Source organism: Lygodium microphyllum, chromosome 16 (genome assembly GCF_053477565.2).
Source record: "Lygodium microphyllum isolate KBCC chromosome 16, Lygodium_microphyllum_v1.1.10, whole genome shotgun sequence".
Taxonomy (NCBI): domain Eukaryota; kingdom Viridiplantae; phylum Streptophyta; class Polypodiopsida; order Schizaeales; family Lygodiaceae; genus Lygodium; species Lygodium microphyllum.
The window spans coordinates 138,955,108-138,970,219 of record NC_141150.1 but is presented as its reverse complement, the minus strand read 5'-3'; the positions used below and the strand labels follow the sequence as shown (position 1 = coordinate 138,970,219).

At 42.3% G+C, this 15,112-nt stretch overlaps 1 protein-coding gene across 1 annotated transcript in view; it reads right to left on the bottom strand.

The window, feature by feature from the left end:
- Positions 1-423: 423 nt before the first annotated feature.
- Positions 424-15,112, bottom strand: part of CBR (NADH:cytochrome B5 reductase 1) — a 37,820-nt gene continuing 23,131 nt past the window's right edge. Inside the window, exons 7-9 of the mRNA XM_087696485.1 lie at positions 1,046-1,111; positions 877-963; positions 424-737 (exon numbers count right to left, since the gene is read on the bottom strand). Of these exons, the coding sequence (XP_087552611.1) occupies positions 645-737; positions 877-963; positions 1,046-1,111 (246 nt within the window). The 3' untranslated portion in view covers positions 424-644. The remainder of the gene's footprint in view (positions 738-876; positions 964-1,045; positions 1,112-15,112) is intronic.

Genomic DNA, 15,112 nt, shown 5'->3' with positions numbered 1-15,112 from the left:
GAAAAGCAAAGCTACGACAACTAGTAAAGCACAAGCAAAGACATGCACTGACAAAATCAGAGGATTTAAACTGAAAGCCCACCTTGCAAATCATGTTGGGATGAGTAGATATCTTTACGTTACATGTAGAGACAATAGTTCTTGATAAACTCGTTACGTTACATTTAGTTTACACTTATTACGTAATTTGCTGGAAGAAACAAAATCCGTTCAACGGATTGAATGACACGCTGGATAAGCCAAGTGACGTCGGATAAATCAATGGACAACCCATTTTGCGCACACGTCATACGGGTGGAATTTGTACAAGGCGGCATTCGTATGCTATAGAAAGACATTCCACAGTTGTCAGTCAATACATGTGTGCTACGTTACGTTACTCGTCATTGAGAATGAGCAGAGAATGCAAATTCACACTCAGTCGAGAGCAAACTGGAAGCATCCATCGCGTAAAATATTTTTTGCGACAATAAAATAACCATCCCACTTCAGTTTACGCGACGCGATGACGGATGCCATATTTTTAGCGTTCGTTATTGGAGTGTCATTTACGAGCGACGACCCCACTTCAGTTTCCATCAAAAATAGTTTCAGAATATGAATATCGATCGAGGGCGGCGAGGCGAGTGTCTTCCGTCTCCCCCTCAAAACTGAAACTGCATTTCCTTGGCATATCCAAGGCCATCAAGGTGACTCTGCATAGCTTTGTTCATCCCTGGTGGACCACACCTCAAGATCTGCCACATCAACCGCAGGGGGGGGGGGGGGGGGGGGGGAAGACACCTCAGCTCTGCTCTTTCCACTAAATCAAACACCTACTGCATGACACCGTTTTAGCTTTGTTGCCAATATTAACAAATCAGACCTACGTCATACCTGAATGCCTGGACCAGGCGCTGGGCAACGAGTCTCAATCATTCCCTTGGAGATGAAACCAACTCCTCCATTCCAACCTTCGGGTGGCTGTGCAAACAGAAGGGCCATCGTGATTGATCAGCATCGGTTTTGCCTTACAACCCTACCTTACTAAATCATTTGGCGATACCTTTTCCAATACATAGTATACTGAAAATCGACCAGGATAGTTCTTTTGAAAGCTGTCAAGTTCTTCCTGCAACAGCCAACACTAGCAATAAGAATCAATCTCTCTCTCTCTCTCTCTCTCTCTCTCTCTCTCTCTCTCTCTCTCTCTCTCTTACAGCAGGAATAACTGAACAACATGCAAGTTGCAATTATAGCAGACATTGCACTATTCTTAAAGATTGAAACGATTATTGAAGTTATGTATTAGAAGACGAGACCGTTGGGGGCTGCTGAAAACGGCTATAGAACATGAAGTAAGATGAGAAAGAAATAACTGAAAAATGATTAATAAAGCAATGTGATTTAATGGAAGACGAGATCCGATGAGACACGGGTAGTTTGCTATGTAAAAGGACTGAAAAAAAGAACAAATGTATGTCCAGCTCATGTCATAGAAGGCACATATTGAAGAACTACAAAGGAGAAATGCGGTCATAGATCAGGGCTGAAATCCAACAACTAATAAATGCATGCAAAACTCAAGTAAGCTGCATGAAGAGGTTGGGGTTGTGGAAAACAGCTGTAGAACATGAAGTATGAAGACGAAGAAATGACCGAAAACTCTGAAGAGCTAAAATGGTGGTTGTTGGCACTTTGATATTAAAGCACAACAGGCAAAAGAAGTGCACATGGGGAACCTTTAGGTAACCCGAATGGCAGTAGTCATAAACCTACTTGCAAAGCACTTTACCCTTGATCATGAAACCAGCTATCAACCAATTAACACACTTAAACACACGGGAGCTACAAATGCCACTACTTACGGACATAGAATGCAGATTGGCCACAAGGCTCCGTGATCCTTGCAACATTTTCCTAAGATTATTGAGACCTGATCCAACTGGCCCCAAAGAACCTGATTTTGTTCTGGAACTTGAGTTTCAGCCACTAGCAATCTCTAAGCAGCAGCTCGTTCTAGTACCTGCTCTCACAACTTGACTCTGCATTGCCTTAACAATTACTCTTACCAACCTTACTCTCAAGCATCTAACCTGACCAAATCTGCCACAAAGGCAAGTGATGTCTGCACAAAACTAGAAAAAGCAGTTGCGCATTGACTCCAATTTCCACGACAGCAACTGCTTTCACAGCTCCTTGCTTGGAAGAAAGCGCCCGCCGCCTCACAGCTAGCTTCGCCAGCAATGCTCTACTTGACTATCTAGGTCTATGATCCCCAAACCACCTCTAGATCTATTGGAATGATATCATTCTTGAGCTACCAAAATGTGCCTCCTAAAATATCATAATTTCTGGCATTTTCAGCTCATTAAAACAGCCCAAAAAGAAAATGCCACTTTGTACAATACTCTAGATATTCCTTTGGCTCCAACACCTTCCTATAAGGGACTCAAAGTGCACACCAGTCTTCATCCCTATTTACCCATGGCAAGAGGTTGTATACCACATGGTGGCAAGTTAGCCACCATTACCTTCCATGATTGAGAAGGCCTTGTCTTTGGGACCTAATAGTTGGTCAGAAGTTATACCAAACCCTCCACTTGCCCACCCTAATCATATCCCTCAATTGAAGGCTCACAATACAACCACCAATGTCAAGTTGATGCAAGGGTCACTTCCTAAGTTGCACCCACAACCTCATCACTTTTCCCCATCATTGGAGTCATCTTAGTGATTGCTTTGTCACGAGAGAACAAACTCGATGCATCAATCTCAATCGGCTACAAAAGTTCTCTATTAAGGAAAGGGATAATCTAAAAGTCAAAATGGCCAAATATGGATGATTACTCTCTAAGTTCACTATTACTAGCTCGCTTAAGTCAATGTAAGTCAAATATTGGTCAAGTACATTGTTTCTCAACAAGGAACCTTCAAAATACCTCCACCTTCTGCCAATTAAATTGTCAATCATTGCATTACACTCGGTTGCATGACCAAGTCAACAAAAAGATCTCCTCCCTACTATGTACATCAAAGGGGCCTCTGGTAATATGGTATCATGTTCTTTGAAGGGGAAGCCCAAAGGTGGCAAGAACTCTCAACGATGCTCTTGTTTTGGGGGGGGGCGGCTGTGTGTGTAGAAAGGGACTGAAGAACGCAGATATCTACAATGAATGAATGCGGAATAAGGGAGCAAATATGTACAACGGGCTGTGGAATGTATCCATTGGAAATCTCTCACCCTGCACACATCGAATCTGAATGTGTGACCCTGAGCTGGGCTGCCAATAAATAGGCTAGAAAAAACAATTAAAAATAGCAGGTCAACCAGTAAAAACTAGCTGAGTGCCCAACTGCACATTAATAAATTTTAAATACTGCAAAAATTGCAGACTGCCTGCCACGTGGCACCGCTTGACTGCCCTGACTACTACACAAATTGTTGCTGATTGCTGCAAACTGTCCGACCTGATCAGAAAATGCATGGATCTGACCTAAAATGCCTGTACATTGCCTATGCCCATCCAAAAGATGGCCAAATCTCCAACGACACCTCTTAGATCCTAGAGGCGACATGAGGCTCAAGGATCTAGAGTGCTATCAAAGAACGGCCTGAGGAAGAGCCTTCATAAACAAATCTGCCAAGTCATTCTGTCTTACAATACACCACATCAATAGCCTCATTCAAGATCTTTTCCCGAATGAAATGGTATCATATTTCAATGTGCTTCGACCTAGCATGAAATACAAGATTTTGTGCAGCCAAGTTCTCCTAGCAACCTCCAAAGCTACACTGTCTCACATGTGGTAGAAGATGCAACTCTATACTCTACCTGTGTAGATTATAGGAAACCTGCACCCAAAGTAAAGCAAGAGTCTATCGTTGAACTCCTGGGATCAACATCTCCAGCCCAGTCTGAATCTATCCAACCTTGAAGAACAAAGGTTGTATCTCCTGCAAAATCCTAATAGTGAATTGCCAATGAACCAACTTGGGACACTCTTGGGCAGATTTACACATTACGTAGATCAAGTTAAACAATTTCATGCAGTCACCAACTGATTCACAACAATTCTAGGCAATCAGACAGGTCATACACATGGAGTAGGCTAGGCAAGAGTGGCATGTGTCATGCCGCAGATTTTTAAAGCATTTTTATAATTATTTTATTGTGGTGCCTATTTTTTGCTACAATCAACCAGCTTTTGGCTGGCTGACCTGCATTATTTTATTATTTCTTTTAGCCAATATATTGTTGGCTTTCCTCCAATCATTTCCATTTCAAATTTGAGTGGAGAGAGATCCATGGTGGAGATACACTCGACAACCCATTGCACATATCTACTTCATCTTAGTATTCGTTCACTACAAATTTTTGCATTCTCCTATCTCTTTTTCTCTCCATATTAATTTTCTTTCAATCCAATCATGAACTTCCACATTCGCTGCACTCTGACATAGTATCAAAGCAATGTTGAACGGCTAATTGATGGTGAGCAGACCTGAAGTGCAAATTTCAATGCAACAAAAAGGCTGTGTTTTCAGCAATCGAGAGCAAGCTAGAGGGATGTACATTGGCAAAAGGCTGAGACGAACTGTGAAGCGTAGGAAAGGAGCAAAGTTGCTGATTATTTGTAGGTTTTTGCTGTTCATCAAGGAGAAAAGGCTGCATTTTCAGCCTTTTGCTGTAGATTTTTTTTTTCACAACCTCCCATAGTTGGAACAAGTTCAAGGCGAGTGGAGGAAGCCCTAGCACACTGTGTTTTCAAAGTCAAAGAGGGCTGCCCTTGTTTTTGTGTAGGTTATTCGGGTGACAACGTCTTTCGAGCTCGGTGTGGAGTTTCAAGCTATTATGAACTACAAGATCCCCATATTACCAACTCTTCCTCAAGATCAGAAGCTCAATGGGGACCATTGCCACATCTAGCAAGTAGTGATGCTTACCACCTTGGAGTCCTATGATTTGGCGAAGCTCATGACCAAGGCCATTGACCGTCCTACAACCCATGATTCATCCAAGCTTTCTTCTGATAAGAAAGCTGAGTTGGCAAAGGTACAAGCACATTGGGACAAACTAAATGCATGCATCTAATCATATTCCTATTTATCTCCTACACTCTGACCGTGCTAGCCCACATTGAGCATTTAATCGTTGCTCAAGAGATACGGCTGGAATTGGATCAATTGGACAATCCGATGACCGTGATGAAGCAAGGGTCTCTAGAGGTAAAAATGCATGTCCAAATCTCAAGACGACTACCTCAAAGGAAATGGCAATAACCCTCTCTCACAATTACCGCCTTGATTTAGTGCATTCTACTCTACATTGATTGCTTCAAGGCAAACAAACACCCTTAAGTGGGAGGAGTTGGTTCCAATGATCTTGGATCACGAGGAAGAAGTCAAAGGCCAAAACACTCCCAAGCCAAATGTATTGTCAAGTTTGTCTTGTCAACAAAAGGGGAAGAATAACGACGACGACGACGACAAGAAGACCAAGCAAGACAAAGCCAAGGAGTCTACTTGTCCCATTTATGGCAAAACAGGTCATTGAAAGAAGAATTGCCTCAACAAGGACAAGGACACTAGGAAAAATTTTAGTTCCTTTACTTAACATTTGGATTAATTTTAATCAAGTGTTCAAGTATATGTTATACATGTGAAGTGCGACTGAGATTATTTCATATTTGCAAGTCAAAGACCCGAGGAAATCAATTGATGTCAAGGGTAGAAATTGTCTAAAGTAATGTTGCACACACACTAGGTGGTATTTGGTGCCAAAAATTGGCCTAAGATATTTTATCAACCATAAGTATCAATTGGTGACACTATGGATTTGGCATTTAATGGTACTTAATGTCAATCCAGAGGCTAAATAAGACTAAGGAACACTTGGAAGATGAATTGATCTAGCCTATTTAATTGCTAGTGGATTAGACTAATTTTCTCAACACTAAAATAATCATTAAAATAATTTTCATAATTTAGAAGTTGAAAATCAATTTAATAATACAAATAATACTAAAAAAATGGGATTAGAAAGCTACCACTTAGCAAAACTTGCCCATGTAAGTGAAAAAGACATTTTTGAGGCTTGGGGGAGAGAGAGAGAGAGAGAGAGAGAGAGAGAGAGAGAGGACTACCGTAGCTACTACAATATTTGACAAGCCATTTTCAGCTAGTAAGAGACTCTCTGAGAGCTGTTGACATGCCCTAAAGAGACCACAGCAATAGGTGATAACAATGTGAGGGTTGTTTCAACCAAATATACATCATATTCGGTGTGTTTCATCAATGGATAACAACTTTCACAGCTGTCTAAACAAGCGAGCAACTGATTTCTTCCATTTTCTCATGATGGAAGTCTAAATTTTCTCTATATTCAGCATTCTCTCTCATTCTCCAGCCATTTCGCAACCTTGCTCCAAATATCTCTGCATTCCAATCCTTGGAGGCTAAGAGATTGTATTTTTCTCTACTATAAGAGTGCTAGAAGATTAAAGCCTCAAGACTTCAAATTTCACGACTGAGAATTAATTCTCAAAAAGATTTAAGTGAGGAACCAACCAACATTCAAGTTTGGAGCAAATTTCATTGGAAGATTGCTAGCAAATCAAGATGCAAATCAATTTGAAGACTTGCAAGTCAAGATTTGTGCAAATTGTAGCATTCACTAGGCGTTTGCCAACACGAATACACATTAGGAAAATAGCATATTAGAGTGGAAGAACTAAAGCATGATTGAGATGGCACAAACTATGATGGAGTATGGGCACACACCAAAGCATCTATGGGTTGAAACAATAGCCACCGCTATCCACCTCCTCAATTAGTCACCTATATCGGCCATTGTTGGTATATCACCCTTTAAGGCTTACCTTATTCTAAAACCGGATGTGTCTTATTTCAAAGCATTCGAATGTGATGTCACATTCCAAAGAAACAAAGAGTTTGCCAATCATAGGGATCGGGCTTTATGATACTGTTTGATAGGATGTCTACACAAGTCTAGATGTTCAGTTCGTGGAGTTTATAGCTACATAGGGGGCTAAGAAGCACCCCATACTTGGAGATCTAGGTAACATTGGGTACCTGAGCCGGTGCCTTTGGAGCCTATGCCCCTTGAGGATCCACGGTCAATGGAGGAGATTGCTTCACCCACAAAATCAGAATTGATGGATGTTCCAAAGACTTCAACAGAGGCAGAGTGACAAGGTGAGTATCAATCTCCTCCTCATTGAGCATATGAGATATTGCATCATGCAAGGATTGAGGGAGTTCTTGAGGAGTAGTAATTGTAAGATGGCTCACGACAATCTTGGAGAAACCACACACATTTCACCAAGCTTGTTTGTACTAACTACTGTTTGATGACTCCTGCCATATAAGATAGGAAGCCAATCTTCATAAAGGAGGCTTTGCAATTAGAGCGTTAGCAAAAGGTTATGGAGTAGAAGTTAGAGATCATAGAGAGAAATGGCACTTGGGATCTTGTGCCATGGCCCCTTCATAAGGAGGTGATTGGAATCAAGTGGATCTTCAAGACCAAATACCATAGTGATGGCAATCTAGATAAGCACAAGGGTCACTTGTTGATGAGGGTTTGCATAGCAACCAAGAGAGGATTTCCATGATACCTTTGCATCTATAGCTTAGATTGCTACCATTAGGACCATTCTTTCCTAAACGAGCTATTGGAGATGGCTTGTTTATCAACTAGATGTAAAGTTGTCTTCCTTAATAGTGATTTGAAAAAGGAGATCTATATTGAACAACCTTCTAACTTTTCCTCATCAAATGGCAAAGTTTGCAAGCTGAAGAAGGCCCATTATGGCCTCAGACAAGCTCTACATACTTGGAACGAGAACATAGACACATTCCTCCACGGAAAGTTCTCATCCTAGCAGGTGATCATGCCCAACAACTCAAGCAAACAAAGAAGGCACCCCATGAGATATTCAAAATGACAAATACAAGCCTTCTCTATAGGTTATGAGATTTGGCAAAACTCTAAGGGGTATTTTCATCTCCCAACAATGGTATGTGCAAGAGCTTTTGACCATTTTTGAGATGGAGGGATTTAGCTCTATTTCTACTCTGATTGATCCAAATTGGAAGGCTATCGCCCATGTGGATTCTCTAGTGACAGATGCTACATACTACAAGCACTTGATTGAATCATTGATATGGCTTCTAAATACTCGAAATGATTTGCGTTTTCCTACAACGTTCATGAGTGAAACTAAGCTAGTTCATTGGTAGGCTGCTATGAGGATTTTGTGGTTCTTCAGAGGAATCCCTAACCAAGGTATTTATTATCCAAGAAGTACAAAAGATTCAACATTTGTTCTAGAGGACTAGACAGATTCTAATTGGGCTAGACATGTTGACCACAAGAGATCAATGACCAGATATTGCTTTACTTTGGGTATAAGTACTATCTCTTGCAGTAGTAAGAAGCAACCCACAATTGCCTTATCCTCTACAAAGACAGAGTTCTGCTCAAGCCATTCTTCAACTCCAATTATTCCCACTTCAAATTTCTAAGTGGAGAGAGATCCTTGGCGAAGATACACTCGATTACCTGTTGTACATATCTACTTTCTTCATTTTAACATTCATTCACTACAAATTTTTGTGTTATTTTTTCTCTCCCTTTTGTCTTCATGTTCATTTTCTTTCAATCCGATCATACGCTTTCATATTCCTTGCGCTCTAACAACCTATCAAAATGAGATTGTCCATGTACAACACGAGCAAAGGATACTCTCCGACTAATATGTGGACATACAACTGGGGATCAACAATGGAACTCTAATACCCTAAGTCCCCTTGGAGGAATGAGTCTATCTTCTTATTCCAAGCACACGAAGGCTATTTGAGGCCATAAAGAGCCTTCTTCAACCTACAAGCTTAGTTGTTTGATAAGGAAAAGCTAGGAGCCTATTGGAAATGGAGGAAGAGAGAACATAAGACAGTGAGCAAGAGTGGGCAGCAATCCCACACTCAAAAGATGCAAGTACTAGAATGATAGAATGAAAGTTCAATAGGTCTTAAATAAGTTAAACCTATCCCTAACTCAACTGGAGTTAAACCAACTCTAGAATTAGTGACACAACTTATTAACTTACTTTTCTCCACACCGCACACTAAAACATTGGGCACTACCCATAATTGACCAATTCTAACAACCCCTTGTAGTACCAATGTAATAATGTAGGAGTGAATCAATCACCAAAAGATAGCAAGTTGAAGGATTTTTGAAATCCCTCGAACTTCTCATGTGATAGTACCTTGATGCAAATATCTACAACATTCTCGTGTGTGGATGTAGATCATGCTAATCTCACCTACATGTGATCTCTCTTTGACATAGTGATAGTGTATCTCAATACATTTCATACGAGCATGAAACACCAAATTCCATGCACTTACAATAGCACTCTAACAGTCAAAAAGAATAGGAGTGGATACCTCCGCATGAACATGAAGATCAGCCAATACACGATGCAACCAAGCACATTCGACTATCGTTGTAAAAGCTACCATGTACTCAGCTTCACAAGATAAGGTAGCCATAGTAAGTTGCTTCTTGCTTAGCCAGTCCACCTCCTTGGTGTTCCTTGCAAATAATGAGAAATGCACTTAATAGCTTGCCAATGTAGCATCCTTGGACTATACATGTATGCTTACCTATGATAGTGTGTATTGTATGTCAAGATGGGTGTTGCACAAATAGATAAGACAACCAACAGCCTAGTTGTAAATAGCAACATCTGATAGATCACTATTGTCATCATACATTGAAAGCTTCAATCTTGTTTCCATAGGCGTACTCAAAGATTTACAATCTTGCATGTTAAACCTTACTAGCAACTTCAAAAAATACTATACTGAGACATAACAATACCATGCTGATTTTGGGTGAATTAAATCCCAAAAAATAATGAATCAGCCCCATATTTGGCATATCAAAAGTAGATTACAATTCAACCTTGAAATCTGCAATTTTCCTCTCATTTGGTCCAATGAGCAACATATCATCTACATAAAGAATGATGATGATCAAACAAAACCCCCCTCTTGGATGTACAAAGTAGGTCCAATTGGGATGTTTTGGAACCCCTGTGCAATCAAAAATGTATCTACCTTGGAGTACCAAGCATGTGGAGCCTATTTTAAGCCATACAAGGCTTTATTCAGCTTGCAAACCTTGTGCTCTTGGCCTTGCACAACAAAACGTGAAGATTATGCAAATATACATCCTCTTCAATCTCCATTCAAAAATGCTCCCTTTATATTCAATTGATGTACATCCCAACTGAAAAACTGAAATGTGCAGCCATATCAATCAAACATCTAATGGTGGTCATCTTGGATGTAGGAGCAAATTTCTCCTCATAGCCAATGCTCTTTTTCTGAACCTATGCCTTTGCAACCAGCCTTGCCTAGTATCTGTCAATAGACCCATCAAATTTCCTTTAAAGCTTGTAGACCCAACATGTGCCAATAGCCTTTTTACCAAAAAGTAAATCAACTAGACTCCAAGTGTTACTCTACTCAAATAGAGCACATTGTTGAGAAACCCTTCACCCTACACCTGCAATTAGAGTTTTTTGCGTTTCTGCGTTTTGTGTTTAGGGTTTGCAGCCCCAAAAAGGGGCGCCATCCTAGACTTACTATGCCTATTTATAGGCCACTCTCTCATTCATTCACCACGGCTGATTCATTCAATCCGTCACCTCTTCTCTCAAGCCTCTCCACTACCCTCACACCCCTTCAAGAGGACATTGTGGTTCGTGGTTCGTGGCTGTCTTCATCATCTTCCTTGTGCTACAGCACCCTTGTTCCCTTGTATCACATTCACTCCATGATTCAGAACTTCATCATTCCATTCATCAAAGTTTCTTCTCTCTTCTCTTCTCCTCTCCATGTTTGCCAAGTTCACTCCATGTTCCTCCCCGCAAACCCCACTATCTCGCTGGTCCGTCATCTTTTGACATGGTATCAGAGCTGGATTTGCTCAAACAACAGCAAAGATCCTCCACTGCAGTGAAGGCAAAGACTAGTGGCAAGTTTGGCTTCCACTTCTCTTCTTCTTCCACTGCATCAAAATCTCGTTTTTGCAGATTTCGGGTGTTTCAGCTTGCTGCCCACAGCCCGTTCGCAGAGGACATCTCAGCCAAAGCTGTCCATTGCTGTCTCCATCAGTTGGCACCTGATTTCCAGCTTCATTCAGTTTGGAGCTGATTTTAGTCAAACGACCGATGTTCCTATGCAGACCTGCTGCCGTACATCTTGCCACATCATCACAATCCTGCTGCTGTTGAAACCAGCCTGTTCACTGGGAAGGGCGGTAGTGTACAACCAAAATATATAAATGCTTTCACCCAATTTAACGGTCGCCCACTTTACCTGAACTTAAAGACACAGAATCAAGAAGAAATACAGGAAGCTAGAATGCTCCTGTTGCCACACAGACACCCTGTTGGCCCCTAAGTCAAGCGCCCCTTGTGGTATTTCTTTATTTTTTAAGAGAGAAAGTACAATGGGCGATCTTTTACCTATTCTGGGTGAAATTTGGCAGCATAACAATACATTTACTGACCCAAAACAAGTTGACCAGGAGGGGAAACTCTGCCCAAGTCTGAAACTTCTGGTTGGAGTGCAGAATTGACCATTTCAGTCTGCTGTAATTACTGGTTCAGACCTGTTCTAAAACCTGTTTTCAACTCATATTGTTCCCTGTACTGTTCAGCCCACTGTAATTACTGGTTCAGACCTGTTCTGAAACCTGTTTTCAGCTCATTCTGTTCCCTGTACTGTTCTACATCATCTGTGCCAAATGCCCCTTGATTCTGACATCAATTGGGCTCTGAAATATCCTCTGAACAGTCCAGAATCAGAACTGATTTAGTGCTGTTTCAGACACTTGCTTGGTGAGGTTTCCACCCTCACCTGTTCCTGCTTGAGGGCAGCAAACAACTGCTCCTGTTCCTGGAGAAAAGAGGCTCTTGCCTCATGCAAAAACAGCATATTCCACACAGCTGTACCTGAATCAGAAGAAAGGCCCTTGATTCTGCAGCATAACCATACTGTCAGGGAGAGAGAGAGAGAGAGTAGGGAGCAAGCCCAGCCCTCTGTGCATCATAGACAAGGTAGGCAAGCTCTCAAAAACCAATTCTGCATCAACAACTGTTCCTCCTCTTCAAAGGAGCCCTCCAAGACCCAAAAAACTGCACGCCAGCCCTCTTTAAAGAGGTAAGTGCACCAATTTGTGCCAAATGGCAGCACTGGAAGGTATTTCCCGTTCCAGCCTTCCGGTCTAAAATTCTCCATGCTCGGTGCAGAATTTGACCTCGGCACAGACCAGAGGATTGATCCTCGTGCAAAAACGAAGATAATGACGTGAACAGATTTTGAGGTCCAAAAATAGTAACTCCCTAAATTTTAGGAGTTGCTTCCATTGCATCCCCACTAGTCTTCTGACCATCTTTGCAGACTATGGCTACATCCAAATTTGCAATGTAGCTCAACTGAAAATGAATTTCCACTGATGATCCCACATGGACTAATCTCTTAAAGATTTGTCCATCTTCACTTTGAACTAGTCTCTTCCAGGCTAGTTCTTCAACACACTTGTCCATATACACTTTCACAAGTCTCTTCCAGGCTTGTCAATCTACAGTGCCATGAGTCTCTTCCAGACTTGTACTGGACCTTAACTGTCCAGCCTTGACTCACTAGACATTCCTGTCTGTTTCACATACTGGCCATGCAACTCAAGCGTTTAGATTTCAAGAGGGATCCTTTCAAAAAGAAAAACCAAATAAAATATGTAATAAAGAAATCAACAAAAAGGTAATAGTTGTCACAGTCTTGTGACAGCTGTCCTGCCTGCGTTTTTAGCCTTTCTCTCTCCTCACCTGCGTTTTTCTACTGGTTGCAACCTCTTACTGCTGATCGCATCCTCCTCCCACTGGCAGCTCACTTCCAACCCTTCCACTGCCCTCCAACCCCTTGAGGCGGACATTGCGGTTTGTGGTTCATGGTGACTGACCTCTTCCTTCTTCAGCAAGGCACACTGCTATCCATGGCTTCTTTACCAACAGATGACCAAACTATTGGGTGCTCCTACTGTGGCATCACTGGACACACCACCGATGCTTGCTGACTTCGACCTTTGCTCCCCACCCCCCCCGGAGTATATGTGTCTTCTACCAGGCACTCCTTGTGCCACCTCTCCTTTCTAGGCCACGGAGATCGTTCTACATCGACTATCAAAGTACTATGCTCAAGGCAATAAGACGCATCCGATGTGCATTAAGTCCTTTCGAGCACATGGAGGATCGATTGGCGCTACGACCTCTTGGAGATCGTCGCAATACCAGCAGCAGTCTGCTCCCACTTATTTTCAAGTACAGTGGCTTCCACGACCTACGGATCTGCAGTCCGCTTCATCGAGAGACAGTGATTGTTTGATACCGTCTCCTCGTCGGTCTGCTCCTTCGAGAGACAGTGGCTGCTCGACTCCTTCCTCTTCTTCCGCTACGCAGGTTGCTCCACTGAGAGACAGCGATTGTTATCCACCTCTTGCTCATTCTGAGCCCCAGCCTTCCCCACCCTCGATTACTTAGGTTCGAGAGACCACCTCTCTGGAGCTCTTTGGCACCCCAAATACCTTCTTCAGCACGACCGATGCACTTCCTTCGTCATCAGACATTTTGGAGTCCGTGATCCATGAGTTTTTGGATTCCCTATCTACTTCAAAGGGAGATGTTATTTCTTTGCCCTTAGAGGGAGCATCTACTTCTTTGACTTCAGCGAGGGATCCTCCACCTCCCACCTTAGTGGGGGAACCTACTCCGCATGAAGCTCTTCACCCATCCTCTCCTTTCTTTGGGTGGCTGTCTTTGACCAATCATCTCTTCTACTGATACCCAGGATCTTCAAGTACCACCTAGATCGGGACCTCGTAGGTTCAGCCACGACTTGGTGACCAGGCCTTTGTATTCCTTCCAGCATGGATGCATGGAGCTAGTAGCTTCTCTCCCGAGCACTTGGTTAGCATGGAGCCACCTCCTGAGATCGAGTACGAGCATATCCATATGGTTCTCAGCACCACACAAAGTCCAACATTCCTCCTATGCATTGCATGTTTTCATCATCTTTGTACTCGAGCGCTTAGGCAAGTGAACAATTTCCCCACGAGGAACACTGTCCAAGTGACACCTGTTGCATGAGCATTCTTCAACATGTAGCATTGCATCTCCACCTCACTCTTCTCTTGTTTCCCTTTTTGGACCTGAGAGGGAATATTGAGAAACCCTTCACCTGCAATTTGCGTTTTTTGTGTTTCTGTGTTTTACATTTAGGGTTTGCAGCCCCAAAAAGGGACACCATCCTAGACTGACTATGACAATATATAGGCCACTCTCTCATTCATTCACCACGGCTGATTCATTCAGTCTGTCACCTCTTCTCTCCAACCTCTCCACTACCCTCAGACCCCTTCAGGAGGACATTGCGGTTCGTGGTTTGTGGCTGTCTTCATCATCTTCCTTGTGCTACAGCACCCTTGTTCCCTTGTATCACATTCACTCCATGATTTAAAACTTCATCATTCCATTCATCAGAGTTTCTTCTCTCTTCTCTTCTCCTCTCTCCATGTTTGCCGAGTTCACTCCGTGTTCCTCCCCGCAAACCCTACTATCTCGCTGGTACGTCATCTTTTGACACACATCTCCTCACTCATGGCTAGCACCCAATGCACATCCTATCATGCATCCTCAAAACATATAGGATTATCTTTATCCGAAAGAGTACTAGCAAAAGCATATACTTCCTCATCATCAATAAGATGGCCCTTATCAACAAAATGTGTCCCCCTTGCATTTCTAGCACCAAAGCATGTACATTGAGGGAAAGAAGCATCCATATGACTCTCTTTAGGAGTCTATAACAGCCATCTAGGGACTGTTTTTGTTGCATTTACAGCAGCCCTTTCTTGCTCAACTGGATGTTCCACTTCGAGATGCATACATGATCAATTAAATGGTTGTTCAAAGGCATGTGGTGCAACAGCAACTTGTTATAAGGTATCTATTTGTAAATGATTTACAGCAACTC